The 24,594-nt window shown below is 38.8% G+C and overlaps 1 protein-coding gene across 1 annotated transcript in view; it reads left to right on the plus strand.

The window, feature by feature from the left end:
• LOC149172338 (ABC transporter C family member 10-like) overlaps nt 1-24,594 on the plus strand; it is a 103,443-nt gene that overhangs the window by 73,908 nt on the left and 4,941 nt on the right. The window contains 12 exon segments of the mRNA XM_089426281.1: nt 14,100-15,403; nt 15,405-16,242; nt 16,337-16,595; nt 16,598-16,656; nt 16,804-16,890; nt 17,070-17,672; nt 17,800-17,964; nt 18,068-18,235; nt 18,237-18,363; nt 18,464-18,678; nt 18,790-19,095; nt 19,195-19,341. Coding sequence (XP_089282407.1) covers nt 14,100-15,403; nt 15,405-16,242; nt 16,337-16,595; nt 16,598-16,656; nt 16,804-16,890; nt 17,070-17,672; nt 17,800-17,964; nt 18,068-18,235; nt 18,237-18,363; nt 18,464-18,678; nt 18,790-19,095; nt 19,195-19,341 — 4,278 coding nt within the window.

A 24,594-nucleotide genomic window follows, 5' to 3' on the forward strand; every position in this document is an offset into this window, starting at 1 on the left:
CGATAATTCCACGAGCTCTAAGAAACATCGTTGACTAGCAAGGAGGGCTGGAATTTAAAATTTCTTCTACGCGTTAAGGGAAAATTTAAGCATGGTTTTGTAGATTTAAGAATTTTTTTTATGTTTTATTGTTATATTAAGTTCCACGCAATAGCTTCCATGTATAATATAATTGTGATTATAATTATGAGAGGTAGGTTAATTAGTTTGTGGGATGGTTCCCAATTGGGTTATAGGATCAAATTTTATGGGGAGCAAATAAAAATGAGAATCACACATTCTCACATTTTATGGGGAGCCATATTAATATTATTAAATATTTTAAATATTGAGTATGGGTGAGCATGCTTTAACCATGGGTGAATATGGCTTAACCAAGTTCAAATTTGATCATGTTTACCATAGTTTTGCATGATAGATTTTGGATGTCTATATTGATAATGAATAGCTGTAGTCGACCATGTTTTATCATGGTCACCTAGGTTGACCATGTTTGATCATATTAACCATTGTTGGCCATGTTGAGTATGGGTTAACCATGGTTTTCAAAGGTTGATTATGGTGACTATGGTTGACCAAATATGACCATGATTGACTTAGGTTTCCATGGTTAAACATGATTGACTATGTTTGACGATGGTCAACCATGTTGACTAGAGTCAACTATGGTTGACAATGGTTGGCCATGTGACCATAGTTAACTATGGTCAATAATAGTTAACCATAGTCAACCATGGTGATGATAGTTGATGATGGTTTATTGTGGTTAGAGTATGTTTGATCATGTGTGACTAATGTTAAACATCATTAACTATGTTTCGACTATGGTTAATGATTGTTTGACACTATTTGACCATGGTTGACTATGGTTTTCCATGTTCACCTTATTTAAACATCGATGACTATGTTTTGACTATGAGTGACTATGGTTAACAATTGTTTGGCTATGGTTAACCACAATTAATTATAGTTGTCCATGTTTAAACATTGTTGATTATGTTTTAACTTTTAATTATGAATGGCTATGGTCAATGATTATATGACTATACTCGACCATGGTTTGAATAGGATTTGACTATGTTTGACCATATTTTAACTATGGATTTTCTACAGTTGACCATGCCTTGACTATGGTTATGATTGCAATGGTGGTTGTTGATGGTTAACCATATTCTTAAACCCTGTGGTTTATTTGTAACTATCATATATGAACTTGATAAATCTTATATGCAACTATGGTTTGTGATGGATCACTATAGTTCAAGCATGGCCAATGATGCCCATCAAATATAGGTCAACATGGTCAAACATGGTCAACCTTGAGCATCCACTATAGGCCACCATGGTCAGCCATGGCCATCCACTATGGTTCAATATTGTTCACTATGGGTCACATACATATAGACCATATTGTAACTCCCTATTAGTAATTAGTTGGTGATGAAAAAGGGAGATGATCTTGTGAAAAAATTCAACAAATGAAGAAGAGGGTGACGAGGTGTAGGTTCGATAACTTGGATTAATTTGCAGTTTGCAGGAGGATTGATTATGCACATCTATTTCGTTTTAATTCTAGGAATCACAATTTTTTATAGCTAATCAATTCTTAATAGTGTCCATCTAGGTATTACTAAATATATCTTGAAAAACATATTTTTTAAATAATCTACAGCCTCAAGATTAACATCTAATGCATCTAATGCAAGCAATCAAATAGGATTAGAAAAAAAAAATCTACATGGAAATCAATGCATCTAATGCAAGAAATCAACATCTGCACTTAAATCAATGCATCTAATGCAGACAATCAAATAGGATTAGAAATCCACATCTACACTAAAATCAAATGCATCTAGTGCAATAAATCAAACAGGATTAGAAATCAACATCTACATTGAAATCAATACATCTAGTGCAAGAAATCAAATATAATTAGAAATCAACATCTACATTGAACTCAATGCATCTAGTGCAAGCAACCAAATGGGATTCGAAATCACCGTCTACACATAAATAAATGCATCTAGTGTAAGAAATCTTCTTCCCTTTCTCCCCCTTCCATTTAATCTTGGAAAATATTTTTAATAATGTATAGCCTCAAGATTAACAATATCTAATCCATTTAATGAAAACAATCAAATAGGATTAGAAAACAACATCTACACTGATATCAATGCATCTAATGCAAGCAATCAAATAAACCTAGAAATCAACATCTACACTCAAATCCATGCATCTTGTGCAAGCGATCAAATATAATTAGAAATCAACATCTACATTGTTATCGCTGCATCTAGTGCAAACAATCAAATAAGATCATAAAACACCATCTACACATAAATTAATGCATCTATAGCATGCAATCAAATAGGATTAGAAATCAACATCTACACTTAAAATCAATGCATCTAGTGTAAGAAATCAAATAGGATTAGAAATGATCATCTACACTAAAATCAATGCATCTAGTGCAAGAAACCAAATAGGATTAGAAATTTTCATCTACACTGAAATCAATGCATCTAGTGCAATAAATAATCTTCCCTCTCTCCCCCCTCCATCTCTCCTTCTTTGTCTCTCTATCTCACCCCCCCCAAACACATACACACTCTCTCTCCATATCTATCTATCTCTCCATCCCTCTCTCCCTCTCTCTATTTCTCACTTCTTCCCTCTATTCACCTCCCATCTATATATCTAACTCCCTCTACCTCCCCTTTGTCTCTCTATATCACCCCCAAAACATACACACTCTTTCTCCATACCTATCTATCTCTCCCTCCCTCTTCATACCCCACTCCCTCTATCTTCCCCTTCTCTCCGTCTCTCCCCCTTATATCTCTCTCCCCCTTCTATCTCTCTCCCCCTTCTATCTCTCTTCCCTCCTACTCTCCTCTCTCCCTCTCTCTCTATCTCCCTTATCACTCCCTCTCTATCTCTCCACATTTCTCTCAATGTCTTTCTTCTTACCTCCCTCTCTCTCCCCCTCCCTCTCTCCTTCTCCCTCTCACTTCCTCTCTCTCTCTCTCTTCCTTCCTCTCTCTCCCTCTCTCTCCCACCTCTCTCTCTCTCTCTCTCTCTCTCTTTGCCATCCAACTTAGTCACTATATCCCTCCCTCTCTACTTCTCTCCGCCCTTCCTTCCATCTCTCCTTATTTGTCTTTCTATCTCACCATAAAACATACACTCTCTCTCTCTCTCTCTCCACTTTTCTCTCTCTATGTATTTCTACTTCACTCCCTCTCTCCCCTTCCAACTCCATCTCTTTCTCCCTCCCTCTCAAGTCCTCTCTCTGGCCCTTCTCTTCTCTCCCTTTCTCTCCTACTTCAGTCTCTCTCTCCCTCTCTCTCTCTCTATGCCCTCCAACCTTGTCACTATCTCCCACCCTCTCTCTTCCTCTCTCCCCCATCCATCTTTATGTATCCCTCTTTCTCTCTCTCTTACCCTTCTCTCGCTCTCTCACTCCTCTCTTTCTCTCTCTATTTATTCCTCCTCTCCCCTCTCCTTCATATTATCTCCATATCTCCCTTGTCACTCCCTCTATCTCTCCACCTCTATCACTCTATGTCTTTGTTCTTCCCTCCATATATATCTAGAGTTAATTATATATCATGATATATTAATATATATTATAATATAACAAATTGAATATTATATTAAATTTAATATTGTGTTAATCCAAAGTTATTAAATTTAACAATATTAATATGATAATATATTAATATTAATATTAAATATAAATAGTAATTTTTTAATATAAATATTATATTTAATGATGTCTTTTACATAGCATGGTAACAAAATGTATAATAAAACTACATCAAATTAATATATATGGTTTTTCCTTTTAAAGATTCATTTTACAAATATTTAATTAAAAGAAATATTAAAATATTTTGGAGTAGGATTTTAGATTCTTTGTGTTGAATTAACATTTTTCCTTTTATTTAATAAATGGTATTGGCTTTAGTAAAGAGTAAAAATATTTAAAATTTTACCTAATTTGGAACTTTAATGTGGTAAATTTTTTTGTTAAATGTAATTTATGATCCATTCAAATTCACTAATATGATAAAAGGGCTATTAAACACATGAGATGATTTATTATCCATTCAAATTATATATAATAACACAATTTTGTTTTAATAATTACTATTAGTCCATTAATAAGATTAAAACGTTATATATAATCTAAAGATTCAAGTTATATATAATTCAAGATTCATGTGAGTATTTTGGCCGACATTAGTGAATTTTATTTTTTATTTTTTTGATGACGTGACATACTTACACATTGACGTCATACTGGGTTGTAGAATGTGACTCTCGGTGCAATAAATAAATAACTTATTGCTTGAATTGTGTTGTGAAGATTGAATTTCCAATTTGATGATTAAAATGAGAGATTATATACTAAAGCTAAAATAATATATCAAAAGTTAGCATAATATATATTGATTATGAAAAAAGGATAAATATTTAGTATGGAAGCACTAAAACTTTGACAACCAATCCAAATATTATAAAAATTTCAATATTTGAAATCTTTGAAGAAGATAACTCAATATCATTATTATTTTTTAAATATTATACTAGTTGTATTCATGAAAAAAGAATACAATATACACATTAGTGCAACCAGACAAATCTTTAATATTAAACAAAGTATTTCATGAATGAACTACACTTGTTGGTTTGAAACGCATCAGCCAAAAAAATATCTTATGTGATTTCTACCGAAAGACTTTGCTTAATTCATTATGCATTACAGAATCTTGAGTACAGAAGTTTTTAATATACTCGGAGGCTGGAAAAAGATATAATATACACATTAGTAAAGCCAAACAATTTTTATATTAGCGAATATGGGGAGCAAAGCCACCAAGAAACCATGAGGCCTGTTGCAAGAATCAAATATGGGGAGCGGGAGCCACCAAGAACCCCTCATTTCTGCTACAAGAATTGAATGTAGGGAGCGAAGCCACCGAGAAACGTTGAAGTCTACTGTAAGAATCAAATGTGGGGAGCAGAGCCACCAAGAAACCCTGAGGGATACTACAAGAATCAAATGTGGGGAGCAGAGCCACTGAAAAACCCTCAGGTCTGCTGCAAGAATCAAATGTAGGGAGCGAAGCCACTGAGAAACCCTGAGGTCTACTGCAAGAATGAAATGTGGGGAGCGAAGCCATGGAGAAACCTTGAGGTTTGCTACAAGAATTGAATATGGGGATCAGAGCCACTGATAAACCCTCGAGTCTACAGCAAGAATTGAATGTATAAGGGAGTGAATCCACCGAGAAAACTCATAGTCTATAATCTACAAGAATCGAATTTATAAGGAAGCAGAGCCATCGACAAAACTCACAGTCTATGTGAAAACCATATGCAATGACATGCCAAAAACGTATAAGGTAGTGGAGCCACCAAGAAAACTCATAGTCTATGTGAAAACCATATGCAATGACTATCAAAAACATATATACGAGCTAGGAATTAATATTGATAATTTAATAATATAATAATTGGTATATGGTTTTGATTTAATAATATAATAATTAATATAATATGTTTTTTATTTAATAATAATATTTATAATTTAATTGTTAATTAAAAAAATAAAATCAACAACTAGGTGATATAAAATAGTGATTAATTTTATTAATTAATAATCAATTTACACTAACAGTTACATTTAAAAAAAAATCATGTAATTTGAATTAGTAGAGGTAGAATTTAGTTGATAATTTTATCAATTGTTATAGGATGTCTTAAATCACTATCATTAGTACACATTCAATCCATATTTTGGTTAGTAGAAGAGAATATTAAAATAAATAATGTCAATTCATGGAATTTAATACTCAATAGAAGGTGTTAGTTAACCATAAGCATCCATGACTCATAATATGATAATATTCATGTATTGTCTTGTGATTTGATCTATAAACCTCTACATTTGTGGGCAAAGATCAACATAGTAGCCCTCAAATATACCTTTTCATTGAACCCTACAATGCATTTTCGAATAATCCTAAAACTCGTTAAAATTCCCATGGATGAGAACTGCCCATTTAGTCATCCGAAAACTACTTTTAAGAAGGACCAGGACCGAACTATATAGATCCATTGTAGGTTCATTTGGAAGGTCTAATCCAAAGACCATTCACCCTAAAGGACCACAATTATCTTCAAATGTTTTGAGATTTATACAAGTCTTGCCAAATAGAAACCTCTCACTCCATTGAGTTGTGACACTTTGAAGGAATATCAATTTCACATCCTTTGGGACTATTGAAAGCCCTAAAGGGGCAAACTCACAATAGAACGCTACATATATCTCAAGGGACTAAATCTATTGTTAAAGGTAGACAAAGGATAAATTATATGTAAGTATTGAACAAGTACAGAACTCTGACGTGAACTCAAGAATAGGATTAGTCTATCACCTTGAGTAGAGCTTCTTGACTTAGCACTTTGGAAACTTTACTACATACAATATTATAGGAAGTATAAAGCTTGTGAAATAAGATATCATTATCATCAAAAGGGAAAAAATATTCCACCGTAACATATAGTTCTATGTGGCAGTTAGAAGAAGACGCCTAGGAGAGGATCTAGGCCGACCTGAAAAAAATACCTTACAAACCTGTTCTATAATTATATATTCACCCCAAGCTAGCAGGCCTGGCTTTAGGAGCCTTGCTACTATGTATTTTTATTAGACATGAGGAGACCAACATATCTCGTAGGTCATAACTTAGAGCCTTATCTTAGAGATTTTCCTATCAAACCAATACTTCCAATATCATATCAGAACTAACTAGCATCATGGGAAGTCATGAGCCGAGATTACTTATTTTTTGTGGGCATCCTTTGCCAAGTCAGGCTGACCCACCAAATTGTCGCAAGGGTGCATTGGCATGCCCAGTATGCGATGCCTCCATGGGTGACTAGGTGCCCCACCTTTGTGTGAGCATGCCTAAGGTGCAAACATTCGCCTTGCTGGGAAAATCAGTGAAAAAAATCATTTACTCATCAATGAAAACAAAATATTATCATTTGTTATTTCCACGCTTCATGATAAATGTTCAATTATAAACCAACTTTTAACACCTAAACATTAATGTAATTAATTTTCTAAAAATCATTACGAGATCCCCTTGTGGGAACATTATTCATGGGAAGTCATGGGCCGACATTACTTCTTTTGTGCAGTCAACCCTTTCACAAGTGGCCCACCTTTGTTCGCTCATCAATGACAACAAAATATTATAATTTGTTAGTACCATGTTGCATAATCAATCAATTATAAAACGACTTTTAACACCTATTGTAGCAGTTACAACCACCCTCTAAAATTTTGGCTGGCATGCAAATTTCGAAGCCTACCTTGGATCTTGTGATCGATCACTCCTTGGTCACTTGTTGGTAAGCTGATGATCTCGAGCCCCCTCCTTGATCTTAATATTTGTTCATGTTCTCATATTTATGCAATATGTGTCATCTCTGGGCATTGGGATTATTGTTTTCCATGTAAAGGGTATGTTGTTCTACTTCGAGGGGAAATATTGTGTGTATGGGTTGTTCCCATTACATAGACATGTTTCACACTCACTTCATGCACTCTTGTCACAAAGGTTGTTGCATCAAGAATAGTATGTATTTTATGTTATGGATGGTCTATGTTGTATCACTAAGTGTTCATGTGTGATCATAGTCAAGTTCTAACACTATTTGCATCAGTGTCATTGATCTCACAATTAGCCCAATCTCCTGAGCAACCTAGCCTCACCCAGATTTTTGAAACTACACACTTTGCTTCTGCAACCCTCAAGCTTTATCCCTTCCCTATTGGAACTACACAATGCATAGAGATCCCAACCTCCCTTCGCATCTGAAACAACATAGTGTTGTCCCTCAGCTGCCCAAGTAGTACTACTCTCCATAAATGTGCAGAGAAATCCGAATACCTTGCATTAAAAAACTATGTAGAGGTGTCCTTCCAGGACCCCATCCCATAGCAGCCAACAACCTTGCTCTCAAAAATTGCATAGAGAAGGCAGCCCAACCTTGCTCTTGAAAACTACATAGATCATCCTGGCAATAGTCACTATACATTGAAATTGTGTTGATCTATCTCTTAGTGACTACAAGAAAAGGTGACATGCTGCATCACTCCCACGGAGTTGAGGAGAAGGAACAAGGAACTAGGTTATGATTGGGACCTCATGCAAACTCCGTCAGATGCATGATCATCTTGAGGGTAAGTATGGTAAGTAAATAATATATTTTCAAGTACATCTCTTAGTGAAGCTTGAAGGACTGCTTGTCATTGTCATATAATTTTTTGTTCAATACCATGGATGTTTGCAAGCACAAAATCATTTCATGTGTTTCATCTATGTGTCTTGCTTCTGTTTCACTTGTTTAACCAACTGTCTTCTTTGGCATGTTGATTGCTATGTCATGCTTGCGAGTTTGTTATAGAAAATTTGAAGGTTTGTCTTTGTGTGCATGAGTTTCTTTCACTTTGTGAACATCGATCAAACTCACGCACAAAGTTGTAAACATTGTCATGCAAGTGTCATCACGGTCGTTTGAAGATCTATCTCAAGTGTCGCACTTGTCACTCTTAGCCTTCGAGTTAGTCTCACTGAGAACATGTTGTCTTGTTGGTTTAGGGTGTCTTATCGTTGAATCATGCTAAGTGTGTGATCACATTGTCATGTATACACAAGTACACTTTCTTTCACACTTATTCAATTTTCCTAAAGATCTATCAACCAGACAACCCTCCGTAAACTGGACTCAATCTCAGTGACCTTGCATTGCTGCCCAGAACTACACAGAGCTTGAGGTTATCCTCCAGGTAGCTTGCTCTGTGCAATTCTAAAAATGAGCCACCTGACTAACTCCTAGAACTGTGCAAAAGTTTCCCCAGAAGTTGATCCACTCTGCGTTTCCCACAAGACCTCTGGTCAAGCCTCTCGTTGGTCAACCGGAAGAAATGACTTGAGCTATGACCCAGGGTTGTATGGATCTCCAAAATTGCGCAGAGTTTTCCAACCATCCCTTCTTCCCTACTCTGGAACCAGCTCAAGAATTGCGCAGAGATGTCTTGCACGACCCTTCTTCCCCACTCTGTAGCCATCTCAGGAATTGTGCAGAGCTTTCCTACCCTACCCTTCTTTCCCACTCTACAACCAACTCAGAAATTGCGCAGAACTATCTGAGCTTGTACTGTCTCCCAGGATTGCGCAATTTTGACCAGCAGCTCTTGTAGCCCAATCTTTCTCTCCTCTGGAAAACTGTGCAATTTTTTTTGCCAGTGCTTCCTACTTCTCGCCCTGTCTTCCCTGGAGAAATTGCGTAGATCCCAATTGGATGACCTACCTAGTGCTCTCCTAGAAAATTGTGCAGACTAGCACAATAGCTCCCTAACACCCCGCCTGGCCTTCCTCCCAAAAACTGCGCAATTATTCCTCCCAGCTAGGTTTTGCCTCGTAGCTATCACTGTTGTCTCAGATTGTGAAAATTTGTCTCCCAGTGACATATGCACAATTTTTACCAATAATGCTCTGGAGCTTCGCATCCCGACATGTGTTTTTCTCTCCACAATCTTAGTGCCTTGTCTCCTCCCGGTCACTTGCACCGAAATGGAAAACAATGCATCATGACAGACTAGGATATTTTCGGATTTGATGTCATCTCGTCATGAGTGATTGCAAGAACATATACATCGATGAAACATGGCACGACGATAAATAAGATGGAAAAGAGGTGCATGCTATAAGACTTGCTCGTGGTCTAACGAACATAAGAAGAACATCGAGAAAGCGAGCAAAAGGGACACATTCACATGCACCATCAAGCAAAGACCAAGACCATCGAAAACCCCATGAACTTTTCCATGTGAAGGTGAAGACATATTACGCCGATAGCATACCATCACTCAGCAGCACAGTAGCTCGACAAAGACATCATAGTCAACCAGTACCTGTCAGCAATGTCATGTCAAGTTGTGTCATGATTTTTCTCGGCCACATTATTACTATGGGCCATACTTGTTGTAATCAATGTAATGTAAAGTGGAAGTCCAAGAGACTCACATTTGAAGTTTAAGACTCACGTAAAGTCGAAACATCATAGGAAGTCAAACATTCATGAGGGATGTTGAAGAGTCACAAGGGTTAGTTATACCCCCTTGGCTATATATACCCCCTCATTGTATAAGAAAAATAATTTTCACCTAGGCTCCTCCCACATAGCCTTGAGAGTCTATAGTATGTCCTTTGAGGAGCAAGGAGTGGCTCCAATGTCCCACTACTGGGACTAGTGATGTATGGTGTACAGATGTGTCTTGAATATTTTACTTAATTCAGAAGCTTGTCTCAGGCCAGTACATTTTCATACATGTTTTGTATCCATTTCTAAGACTATTCTTTAAGTGTTTGTAATGCATGTTTGATTAAAATATACTAAGATAGTTGAACTACTTCAGTAATTTTAGTACTCATATTGTTGAAGATGTGTTGTATTTTTTATCACTATTGTCTCGTTCGTGTGTACTACTCCTTCGAACATTAGAAATAACATCTTTCCATATTTATTGGTGTTAATGACTGACACCCCCATGTGGACTATTCCACTAGATGGTACATGTGTTTTCCCTTGAACTTTGTTTTTCATGACTGCCACATCCGTTGTGGACTACTCCCCTGGATGTCGGACAAACCCTTATTGTTTTTCAAGTGTGTTTCTTCCTAGGTTTGGACTATTCCCTCTCATCAAGATGCTCACTTTACCTCTCCTTTTTGACATTAAGAGAAATTGGGCACAAAGTTACATTACGCACTCACTAGGCAAACTCACCTCGCTTTATTGAAGTTTCAAGCACAACACTCTCACGTGTTGAACAATAAGAGCTAAGGAAAATCTCTAAGATAATGGAAATGGGCCATTGTACCGGATGGGACACCTACACCAAACGGTGTGAGGTCTAGTTGTCACTTCATACCAAGGAGATCCCGTAAATGTTCGTGGGTTCAGCCTATCAACAACACCCAAAAATACTTTAGTCAATTTTCAAAAATCATTACGAGACACCTTGGTGGGAACTATGTTCATGGGAAGTTATGGTGCGACCTTACTTTATTTATGCGGGCTCCACTTGCCAAGTCGGGTCGACCCACCAAATTTTCACACTGGAACCCCTATTGGGAGTGTTCCTTAGTGTGCCTAACGCATGATGCCCCTATGGGCATTGGGCACCTTGGTTTTCCCAGCACATGACACCTCCATAGGCGTCGGGCATCATGGCATACCGAACACACAACGCCCCCATGATCATTGGGCCCCTTGGCGTGCCAAGATTGTGACACCCCCATGGGTGACCGGGAACCCTGCCTTCGTGCAAGAGTGCCCAAGGTGTGAGCATTCACCCTGTTGTGTAAATCAGTGAACAAAAATCATTAGCTCATTAATGAAAAAAAGCTATTATCATTTTTTATTTCCATGATGCATGATCAATAATCAATTATAAACCGCTTTATCACCTAAACATTAATTTACTTAATTTTCTAAAAATCATTATGAAACCCCCTTGTGGGAACTCTATTCATTGGAAGTCATGGGTTGACATTACTTATTTTGTGCGGGTGCCCTGGCGTGCCTAGCACACGATGCTACGGCGTGCCCAACACATGATGCCCCCATGGGCGTCAGGCTCCCTAACGTTCCCAGCTCATGACATCCTAGTGTGCCTAGCATGAGATGCCCCCATGGGCGTCCGAGTGCTCTGCCTTCGTTCTCTCATCATCAACAAAAAAATATCGTAATGTGATAGTACCATGTTGCATAATCAATCAATTATAAAACAACTTTTAACACCCAAACATTACTTTAGTAAATTTTCTAAAAATCATTATAAGACCCCTTGGTGGGAAATTTGTTCATAGCCAATCATGGGTTGATATTACTTCTTTTATGCACGCACCCCTTTCCAAGTCTGGTCGACCCACTAGCTTGTCGCACGAGTGTCGCTACTGGGCAGACATCCTGGCGTGCCTAGATCGTGACACCCTAAGGGTTTCCCAAGTGCTCTGCCTTCATGCAGGTGCATCTAGGACACAGGAATTCACCCTACTATGAAAATAAGTCAACACAAATCATTATCTCATCAGTGAAAGAAAATATTATCATTTTTTAGTACGTCCATGTTGCAAAATCAACCAATTATAACCCCACTTTTAATACCTAAACATTAATTTAATAAATTTTCTAAAAATCATTATGATATACCCTGGTGGGAACTCAATTCATGGGAAGTCATGCGATGACCTTACTTCGCATGTCTACCCAACTGCCGTGTCACTTAGTTCACCACTCATCCAACTTTTCTAGTTACGCCGTAAGGCGTTTCCCTCTGAAATGAACTCCCCCAAATGCCTTTCTGTCTTAATCGTAGCCGTTAGATCTTTTGTTAGACGATTGAACAAAAATCAGCCGTCTAATTTAATAAAAAATGTTTTAAAACATTAAAAAACACCTTAAAAAACGTAATGCTATTAGTTATCGAACCGTTTACCCTAACCACGTTATCGAACCCATCCTGCGCACGGATATCTGCGTTTGATGCAGAGTAGGGCAGGGGTGTTGAGGAGGGCGCAGGCGGAGTCGCTCCAGAGGAGGGCGGGGACCTGCAACGAAGGGTTCATGCAGAGGACGGTGTAAAAATGATGACGAGACCTGCAGAGGAGGCTGCATGAGGGCAAGAATCGATCCCTGGACCTGATGACAGTGGCGTCGCGCGGAGCTTCAGAGTGTATTTGTTTTGAATACACTTCGTCAAACTGCTAATAGATCAGAAGCTGATCTGCTATTGGTTTTAGACTGGTAGCGCAGAGTAAACGCATTTGATTCAGTAAAATTGTTTGTTAATGCTTGTTATTCATGCAGGTCACTTTATTTCAGTGTCTTATGTGATTGCTTCCATTGATATTTACAGATTTGGGTTTTGGATTCATCCCCAAGTTGTTGATAGAATTGCAGACTGTCACAGGGGAAAGTTGTTATAGTTTTGCTTGATTTGTGATACATGGGTCTTCTTCTCTGTGGCACCCATTGGGTTTATAAGGTTGTCTTGTTATTGTGAATGGAATTTCTGTTTATGCCTAGCCGGGCTTCATGACACTGTATTGACAGGGTGCAGTTTTTTCTTGATAGTTTACAGATTTGGGTTTTGAGTTTAATCTCAACTTGTTGAAAGAACTGCAGATGGTCAGGTTGGGATAGTTTTGCTTTATTTGCATACAAGGGTGTTCTGTTTTTTATTTTAGGGTGGACGGGGCACCCATGTCACATAGATTCAGAAGGTTGTGTTGTCCAAGATGTTTACTGGGAACATAATTTCTATTTAAGAGTAGCCAAGGTTCGTTACACTGTTTTGGATCAGTATACTTTGGCGTCTTTGCCTCCATTAAATGTATCAGTATAGAGCTTGGACAGGCCTGATGTGACCTGACTTGAATAATCTGTAACAGAGTATGGTTTCTAGTCTGATTGGGGAAAGTACTCTGTGACAGAGTATGGTTTCTGTCTGATTGGGGAAAGTTCAGTTCTCTTGGCTGATTGAGTTTTTCCCTTATTGCCTTGAGTAGTCGATTAGGAAACTCAGGGAGCATTCGGGAGACTGCAGAAGTAGGAGGTTCATGCATTGGGCATAGGAAAGAGCTTAACAATTTATGTAGTTTAATGGTGTACTACTTTTAAAAGCTTCTGAGAGGAGAATATGATAGGACAAAACCATCAATAACTTGTTTTCAGACAGTGCAGACTCCCCAATCCACATTGAGAATGTCAGTGACCCAGCTCTAAATCAAAATATCAAAAACATTCATTCGGATGTGGTTTACAGAACAAGGATGGCAATATTTACAGGTAATCTCATTACTCTGATTATATTTTTTTATTTTCAGTCTGAGTTATCCTGTTTCTATTGTTTGAAATCACGGATTTTGCAACAAAATGGGTAGCATGGCCCTGGTCGTATGGCATATATATAATATGATATTCATATGTTTATAAGATTGTTGTGGTAGATGAAATTTGTCAAGAACTTCTACAATTTATTTATCAACCCAGAGCTCTGGAACAACTTTTGTGGCACACCAAATGCATTGTCCCCTGCTCAACACTGTGAAGAGAACTGCAGTTTATCCCTATCTCTCTACTCTGAATTACTACACATGTTCCATTTGACCTCATGCAGAAAACATGCTCTGATCACATTCATACATTTAGTCTTCTTGCTGACATTCTGGTCCATCGTTCTCATCAAGTGGGTAAGGCGGACGAGCATACTGAGAAATGTGAAACCTCGAAAGCCATTTCGCACATGTGTTGCAGTGATAAATATTATTTTGGGTGCGATTAATTTGGGATTGGGGATTTGGCTTTTACAAGAGAAATTTGGAAATGGGTTTGATTTAACTCCCTTGCACGAATGGCTTGTACTTTTAGTGCAAGGATTGGCATGGTTTACACTCGAATTAACAGTAACGAGTGGGCTAACGTGGTCTTTAACGACATTTGTGCGTGTTTGGTGGATCGTGTCATTTTTGCTCGGAACAGTGGATTGTGTTTCAGCTGGACTGAATTTCATCAATGACAGAGAGCTTCCCTATGGCACTATTCTCTCCCTTGTTTCATGGCCAGCATGTTGCTTGATGCTCATTTGTGCTGCGAAAAAGGATTTGAAGAGTTCAGAGGATGATCTTCTGTCAGAACCCTTTCTAGGCAGGGATTACCGAAATCATGGGTATCTCAACTCCAGCCAGAGGTTTTCTGAGGAAGATCAGATAACATTGAAGTTAAATTCCATTGTAACTCCTTTTGCCAAGGCAGGATTCTTCAGCAGGATAACATTTTGGTGGTTGAATTCTCTTTTGTCCAAAGAAAAGAAGAAGCCTCTAGAAGAAGATGGTTTGCCTTGTGTGTGTGGAGATGATCAAGTAAAGAATAATTATACAACATTTACAGAAGTACCGTTGAGGCAAAAACAGAAAAACCCATTTGGCACTCCATCAGTTTTTTGGGCTTTGGTTTGCTGTCACTGGAAAAATCTGGCAAGGACTAGGTTCTATGCTTTTCTCAAAATACTTACTCTATCTTCTGGACCACTTGTTTTGAACGCTTTTATTGGATTTTCAGAAGGTAGACAGTCATTCAAATATGAAGGATTTGTTTTGGTAGGAACACTCTTTATTGCCAAGACCATAGAGTCCATATCTCAAAGGCAATGGTATTTTGGCACTAGACGGATTGGTCTGCAAATGTGCTCCTCACTCGTTGCAGCAATTTATCAGAAACAACTAAAGCTGTCCAATGAAGCTAAACAGGTACATAGCCGGAGAAATCATGAATTATATGGCAGTAGATGCTTATCGTATTGGCGAATTTCCTTTCTGGTTTCATCAGACTTGGACAACAGTACTCCAGCTTATATTTGCTTTAGGCATCCTCTTCCATGCAATTGGATGGGCCACACTTTCAGCCTTGGCAGTTATCATCATTACCATGCTTTTTAACTCTCCATTGGCAAAGTTACAGCATAAGTTTCAAACTGAACTCATGTCAGCCCAGGATCAGCGGTTAAGGGCTACCACAGAAGCTCTGGTGCATATGAAAGTACTGAAATTGCATGCATGGGAGGAACGCTTCAAAGAAAGTATTGAGAAGCTGCACAAGGTAGAGTTCAAATGGCTATCTGCGGTTCAGTTTCAGAAAGCCTATAATTCGTTGTTGTTTTGGTCATCTCCCGTTTTGGTTTCGACTGCAACTTTTATAACCTGCTATTTTCTTAAAATTCCTCTTACTCCAAGCAACGTTTTCACGTTCATAGCCACTTTGCGCCTCGTTCAAGAACCAATTAGACTAATGCCTGATGCAATTGCTGTTATCATTCAAGCAAAGGTCTCATTAAGTCGTATCATCAAATTTCTTGAGGCTGCTGAATTACAGGATCGGGTGGTTGAGCGTGTATTTCTTCAGAACTCTGACCACTCTCTTCTTATCAGTTCTGCAACACTAAGTTGGGATTCCAGTTCATCAAAGCCCGCATTGAGAAACATAAATATGGAGGTTAAACATGGCCAAAAATTGGCAATTTGTGGAGAAGTTGGATCTGGAAAATCAACTCTTTTAGCTGCAATACTTGGAGAAGTACCAAAGTTAAGGGGCAGTGTGAGTATGAATTATTTACCTCCTTACCTTAACATTGTCAACCATTTAAATTGATTGATTCTCTTTCTTATTGTTCTCAACCCTGCCTCTGCAGTTGCAAGTCTGTGGCACCCTCGCATATGTTTCTCAGACTGCATGGATTCAAACTGGAACAGTACGAAACAACATATTATTTGGGCCACCCATGGATGAGCAGAAATATCAGGAAGTTATCCTCAAGTCTTCACTGGATAAAGACCTCCAGAATCTTCCCTTCGGTGATCAGACTGAAATAGGAGAAAGAGGTGTCAATCTCAGCAGTGGCCAGAAACAGCGGATACAGCTTGCCCATGCCCTATATCAAGATTCTAATATAATTTTTTGGATGATCCTTTCAGTGCTGTTGATGCTCATACAGCTACTAGCCCGCTTAAGGTTAATATGTCGATTTCCTTCTAATATAAAGGTTTTTAAAGTTATTATGTAGCTGTAACTAATTTGCTTGTTGCACCTTTATATAGCAATGATTTTCATTTTCTTTAGCTTCCGCAGATCTTATTAATCACGGATTTTGATGTGTAGGAATACATAATGGGAGCACTGTCAAACAAGACAGTAATCCTTGTAACACACCAAGTTTATTTTCTCCCGGCATTTGATGCTATTCTGGTTAGTAAACTGTTGTCCTAGCCATGTGGAAGTTGTTTTTTTACTTGTATACAACATTTTGACGAAGTTTTTTAATAGATTGCACATAATTATAACTCCTGTAATTTTAACATATCTAATGCTCATAGTTTTGGAAATTTTTCTTTGAATTTCTACACTAAAGTTTCTCTCTTTTGTAGTTGATGGTAGATGGGGAGAAACATCAAACTGGGAAATATCAGGAACTGTTGGTCTCGAGTGAGGTATTTAGGGAGCTTGTGAATGCACACAGGAATATTGTTGGTTCCAATGAATCAGCGGCCACAATGCCATCCACAAAAGATGAACCGATTAATGACGAGAGAGAGATTGAAAGGAGCAAATCACAGAAAGAACGACTGATTTCAAATAGAGCTCCCAAGGGGGATCAACTAGATAAAAGGGAAGAGAAGGAAGTTGGGGACACTGGTTTGAAGCCATATATTGACTATTTGAAACAGAATAAAGGTTTCTTATATTGTTCTTGTGCTCGTCTTGGTCATATTATATTTCTGATTGGGCAGATTTCAAGAAATATTTGGATGGATGTAAAGGTGCAAAGTCTTCAAGTCAGTGTATTAAGTTTAATAACAGTGTACTCATCCATTGGGTTCACATCTATATTGTTCTTATTCCTTCGGTCATTGCTTTGTGTTATTTTGGGGCTTGAGGCATCAAAGTCCTTTTCTGAGCTTCTGAGTTCTTTATTTCGAGCACCAATGGAATTTTTTGATGCAACTCCATTGGGAAGAGTTCTGAGCAGAGTAAGTATTTTTTGTAATCACCATGGGCTTCCTTCTTTTCTTTTCGCTCCTTAAAACAAAAAGTGAAATTTGATGTACATCAGGGTAGTAAACTACTGACGTTTATCTTACCCACCTCCTTTTTCAGGTTTCTTCAGATTTCAGCATTCTCGATGTAGACATTCCTTTCTCTTTTGTCTTTGCCATGTCGTCTACCATGAATGCTTATAGCAGTCTTGGAGTTGTGGCTGTTGTAACATGGCAAGTTTTGTTTGTAGCCATTCCAATGATTTATTTGACCTTTCAACTCCAGGTAAAATGCCACTTCATGCAAGTTTCTTGAGAAGACTCTGTACTTCACTATGAATATTGTGAGAGAAGCTATAATTGATTTTTTGTTTGTTCAATTTAATCAGAAATACTATTTTGCCTCTGCTAAAGAACTGATGAGACTGAATGGTACAACGAAATCACCTATTGCAAATCATTTTGGCGAGTCCATAGCAGGAACAATGACCATTAGGGCTTTCAAGGTTGAGGATCAGTTCTTAAAGAAGAACTTAGACCTTATTGATAAAAATTCGAACCCCTTTTTTCTACAGTTTCTCGGCAAATGAATGGTTGATTCAGCGTCTAGAGATGTTAAGTGCAACTGTTCTTTGCTCCTCTGCTCTTGCTATGGTTCTACTCCCAAAGGGCAGCTTCAATCCTGGTATGAACGATGAAACTAAGGGTCGTCTGTGGGAGATATCTGCTGTTACTGGATGCTTTTATGTATACGATGATGATGCCTAACATTTGAACTGGTGCAGGTTTTGTTGGGATGGCACTATCATATGGTCTGTCATTGAACATGTCATTGGTTTCCAGTATTCACATCCAATGTACACTTGCAAACTACATTGTTTCTGTAGAATGCATCAAACAGTACATGCACATTCCTAGTGAGGCACCAGCTGTTATAGAAGATTGCAGACCACCAGATAGTTGGCCCTCGCATGGGAAGGTGGAATTGCAAGACTTGAAGGTACCTGAGTTGTGCATTCCAACAAGATGAATGTGTTAACATTTATTTTTTTAACTAAAATTTGAATGGTTTATGATGTTTGCAGTCGAATATATTTTGATATGTGTGCAGATTAGATATAGAGCCAACAACCCCCTTGTTTTACGGGGCATTACATGTACATTTGAGGGAGGGCAAAAGATTGGCATTGTTGGGCGAACAGGAAGTGGGAAGACCACTCTCATTAGTGCTATTTTTCGATTAGTGGAACCTGCAGGGGGTAGAATCCTTATAGATGGTTTGGATACTACCTCTATTGGGCTTCATGATTTGCAGTCGCGCCTTAGGATTATTCCTCAAGAACCAACTCTTTTTCGAGGAACTGTTCACTTCAACTTGGATCCATTATCTGAGCACTCAGATTTGACAATTTGGGAAGTATGTAAATTCTATTCAACATAACATCTCATTGAATTTATCATATGTGGAATGACAATAGTAAATAATGCTTTGAATTTATTTTATTTCTTTATTAAGGTTCCGAACAAGTGTCAACTTGGAGACATTGTAAGAGGGAAGGTGGATGGCCTAGATGCACCCAGTAAATTTTGTATTAAATATATATTTTTAAATGTCATGAAATTCTTTGACATGAGGCCAAGAATTTGGCTGTTAGATTTGCAAGTTTTTTGTGGCACTAAAAGATCAATAAAATGCAGTGGGGGTGTTATAGACATTTTTGTGCCTTACAGCATTGAGCATGAAATGTCCATAATCCAAGGGATCCAAAGTCCCTAAAAGAGTTGTTCCTACCCCTAAAGGAACAAGGTAAACAAAAGACAGCTCCTCCCAGAAGTTCTCCACCAGAAACTGCCCAAAACTAGTCAAATCAGGATCAATTCAGAGGCTCCACTAGCTGTCTGCACTGAAATGCACAGGCTACAGTGGCTAGGTGCATTGCAACGCAGGTGGAAGCACTACCAGGGTGCGCTGAGCAGGAAATGACAAATGGCAAGCTCATTCAACGAGGTGGAAAGACCATGGAAGCTTCCAGAATCTTCTCCAATGACACTTGCCTCAATGAATTCTACTAGTGATGAGTAAGAGGCTCTCAACCTCCAAGTGGAAGCAAGAACTGACAGAGAGAAGCCACAAGTCAAAACATAAGCTAACTCATCCTCTCTGCTTATATCTATATATAGATCTCTCATCCCAGAGATCCAGAGGTTAGAGGCTGGAATTTTGTACTTTGTAGAGAATTGCTGTTGGTTTGAGATTGAGATTAGTACATTGGGTGATTTATGCTTTGTTGGAGGAGAGGAAGGGATTCCTATGCTGGGTCGGGACTCACTTGGTTGTATCTCCTCTTGAACCTTGTTATCATATCAATAAAGCTATTTGAGTTTCTCTTATATGATTGTATTTCAATGATGTTTTATTGTATTTGCATATTTAGTTTATATCTGATCCTAAACTAGTTATGAATGTGAACCTATGTCTTTTGTGTAGTCTTCCTCTCTTGTGATCTTGCAGGAACTAGGTGAAGCTGGACCAGTGAAAGAGTAGGCAGCGGGAAGCGAACAAAAGAGAGAGTGATTGGATCGACAAACTAGCAGAAGACACCGGTTAGTGACATCCTTCTTTCTCTATTTACATCTCATAAAGAAGAATATTCAGATAATTTTCCTTGTTTGTTGCTAAGACACTATCACCTCTTAGAGTGGGATAGGGGCATTCCGAATTGGATACTTTTCCCAACAACAAATTGGCGACTCCGCTGGGGATAGTATCTTGTTAGTTTATTTGTGTTTCTATTGCTATTCATTTCATAAACTCAAGAGTGCCGAATCGAACTGCATTTGCCATTTACAAATGCAAAGTCGAGATCAGCTACTCTGGTCCATTCGCTGGGCTTGTTTATGATCTGAACAGCTGATCCACAAGTGCTCTAATAGCCCTTTGTGATAGATCTTAGTCCTCCTATAAATCATCCTTCTAATTGTACCTAATTGATAGCTTTTATCCAGTCAAAAACTGTAGATTAAACTGCAAACCGTAACCTAGAACCCAGAAACAACTCTCGTTTCTACTTCAGCGCAGACTCTGTGAAGAGGTTCTGCATTTCAATGCAGGTCCCGTGAAGGCTACCTGCGCTGAAATTCAGTTTCTCTGTGTTGAGGGTGCACTGATTAGTCTTTACCTTGTGCAACTGTGGTTCCCTGCTTCCTTTTGCTCAGTTTCATCTCTGTTTTTTGCAGCTTGTTATCAGTCAGTGTACCTATCTGAAACCCCTTTTCTCTGCCTCAATTCCACCTCAGTTGTACAAAGAAACTGTATTTGTTCTTTGTGTATTTGTTACATCATTTGCAATTTCCCATTACAAAAGTAAACTAATCATACTGTCGCCCTTAGATCTAGACCTGTCGTAAATGTTGTTTTGATCTTAGGAGTGAGTTTGTTTGTTGTTCACAGTTGATTACGCTTTTACTTTTGTATTTTGGTTTGAATTTATGCATTTCAAGTGTCGAAACAAGTAAATCATAAAGTTTCGTAATCATCTTTTTGATTTTGAAAAAGGAACTTGTTCATGTTTTTCACTTGAAATAGAATTCAAATTTGTACAACAGCTTTCTTTTTAGGCATCAATATTAAGAAAGTGAAAACAAATACATGCATATGTGCATTTGCATTTTTACAGTTTGTATGTTGATTTAGGGAAAAGTGCATTACTGTGTGCTCTATGCTCTTTGAGAAAAGATGGTGTCTTTCTTTTCCCCTTGTAGCTAGGATTTTCATTGTTGAAAAGATATAAAAGCTTGCTTATCATCTTTAGAATGCATTTAGGAATTGTATCATACATCTCGTGGTGATCCAAAAAGGCAAACTTCTAAGAAAGATCAACCTAAAATAAATTGAATGAACTTAACAACGCTTTGTAACATAACGCACAACATAGAGGTCTAGGCTAGAGACGTGTTCCGGCGTCGTAAAACCTGGTCACTGGTCGCCTCACAGATGGTTGGGTGATTCCTCCTGAGAGACGATAAACGCCAGTACGGATTGTGCTCCCACGTACCGTCGCGTATATATTGGGAGACCCCTATAGGAATAAAACCTTTATCCATAGGAAGCCGTGTCGGTCGCCCTACTGATCGCAATGCACTGAACACAGCATTCAAGAAGATTGACCGCCCGTACCCTAAAAAGTATTCTGCGGTTTTGCGAAAAGTTTGGCACACCCTCTACCTAGAACTCCAGAGCAGTTCCTTTTGGCCTTTTTCAGACTCTATAACGGAAAAAGTCCATCCGAGCATTTGTCACTTCGGGCTCGTTAAAACATCGAAGGAGACTAGAGTCATCTTTAGCTTTTTCTCGACTCTTTAAAATTGAAAAAGCAAGTTGTGTCTAAAGTGTCTAAAAATTCATTCAATTCAGAAACACACTTTCCCCTTTTGTATTTTGGTTGATCGAGTAATCCGCAATCATGGAAGAAAGTCAATTGAAACCCCGTCATTCGCGGAGGCTTATGAGTCAACCATCTTTGTCTCCGGAATCGAAAACAGTACGAACAAAGTGAACTCGTTTAACCAGTTCGAAATCTCCTATCAAAGTTAGAACAAGTGTTCCAACAACATCCGAGATTCCGGTTACTCCAAACATTTCAGGAAACCCTGCCTCTGTAGAAGAAGTTCAACAGCCACAGAGGGACAGTGATACTGATCCTAGTCTGAGAGCAAATACTTGCGTTACTGAACCAGTTCCATCTGCAACTGGTTCGGAAAGTCTTGCTCCTCAAACATTTGTCGTTGTTGATTCAACCCCTTCTTCGGCACCAGAAATATTTTACGGACCTCACGGTCTTCCCCTTCCATCTGGTTTGATTGCGATAGAGGAAATTGTAGAAGATCCGCAAGCGAGTACTCCAACACATTTTGGAGTCGGGGTCACTCTATTTCCTTCGATATCAGAAGTTAGTCTACCACCAGTGGAAGTTCCTGTAGAATTGCTAGGCAATCTATTGGATAGACTCAAAATGTCTGAACAACCGTCAACATCTAGGACTGTGTCGAATGACACAGCGATAGCAGAACTCCCTGTCGTCACTCCGACAATGTTTGCCGGCGTACCATCTGTCCCGACTAGCTCACAACCGCTAGAAGGAGTCCATCCAGGGACAATTTCGACAGTGTGGTCCGTTCCTATTTGTTCCTCCGGAATAATATTCGGCAACTCTTATGTTGAGACTCGAAAAATTGATCCATTTGGAGATCAATTTGGGCCATCCAATCCCCAAGGGCAAACAATCCCCTTGAGTTCCGGATTACCACCGTATGGGGGGCAGTATGCCCTTTCATTACCCCCTCCGGGAAGATATCCATACGGGAGTTCTCAACAGTATTCAGGTTATACTGGAGTTACGACAAGTGGTTGGGTACCTATACTACCCCAACAACCAAGAGTTGTGTATTCTATGCAACAATGTGTACCTATGTCGAACATCCCGACAACACCAGCTATTGTAACAGTGTCACAAGTTCAAATGATGCCTGTTGTATGTCAACCTCAGATTTCTCAGGTTGTAATGCAACAGCCCCTTGGCCCTGTGACTCAACCACAATCACCAACTGGTGGGGCGACACAGGTCCAAACGGGTACAATTACCCCACATCTTGGTCCAACAGTTAGTATAGCACAACAGAGCATGGCTTCACAACCATGGCTGGTGTAATACCAACAACCACAATTCCAACAAGTGTACCAAGGTTCTGAGTAGCAGATCTTTGTGAATAGTGGACAACCGTACATTCAAAACGGTCAAAATCAACCACTTTACGGTGGTCATGTCCACCGATCGTATCAGTCATACCAGCATCAACTACATTATGCTGGTATGCAAAGGCCAACTGCTCAGGCAATTCCATCGTATCCTGGGTATGCTTCACCTAACCTGAATCAACAGTTACCATTCGTGGCAACTTTAGAGTTACCCAATTTACACCGATTAACAAATGATCCAATTGCTTACACCCCTTGGTGGCCAGCGATTCCTCACAAACTTCCATCAGACATTCCTAAATTTGATGGAAATCTAGGTGAAGACCCATCGAATCACGTGATGACATTTCATCTATGGTGTTCATCAAACACCCTAAACGATGATTCGATAAGGCTTCGCCTTTTTCAGAGGACGTTAACGGGTCCGGCGGCAAAATGGTATATTGAATTGCCTAGAGCTTCGTTCGACAATTTCAGCACCTTAGCCACGACTTTCTTAACCCATTTTCAATTACTGATAAGGTATGAAACGGGAACGGAAATCTTAACCAACTTTAAACAGACAACGGCCACTCACATATCTGATCATATACATGAGTGGCGACGTCGTCGTAGGATGGTAAAAACGTACGTTCCCAATCAGCTATTAGCTGAATGGTTTATCAAGTCGTTACTTCCTGCCATAACGGAAGATGTGACAAAGGGAGGAGTCGTAACGGAAGAGCAAGTTATCGCTCAGGCACAATATCTAGACTTGGTCTATACTCGGTCTGGCACGCTCTATGACAAAATACCTGACGCCCCTAGACCGGAATTCTCAATTCCTCCTCCTCCTAAATCAAATAATGACTCTCATGCCGGCTATGGCATGATTGGCACGACAAACGCAAAATCGACAAAGGCTTCGTCCAAGAAAGCCCGTAAGGTTTCAGATCAAAATGCAAAAGATGAAATTCTTGCTTCGGAAGTAAATTTCGTATCAGCAGATAACGGCAAAGAAACCAAACAACCAGGAAGCAAGAAGAAGCAAAGCAAAGGGAAGAAGAAGAAACAGGGTGAGTCATCTCCTGAAAAAACTTCTTCAAACCCTCTTGGAAATAGGAAACAAAAATATCCATGTCAGATATGTGATGAGAATCATTGGACGAGAGAATATCCATA

Source organism: Pinus tabuliformis, chromosome 4_2 (genome assembly GCF_031772625.1).
Source record: "Pinus tabuliformis cultivar Carrire ecotype Pingquan chromosome 4_2, CPIR1, whole genome shotgun sequence".
NCBI lineage: Eukaryota > Viridiplantae > Streptophyta > Pinopsida > Pinales > Pinaceae > Pinus > Pinus tabuliformis.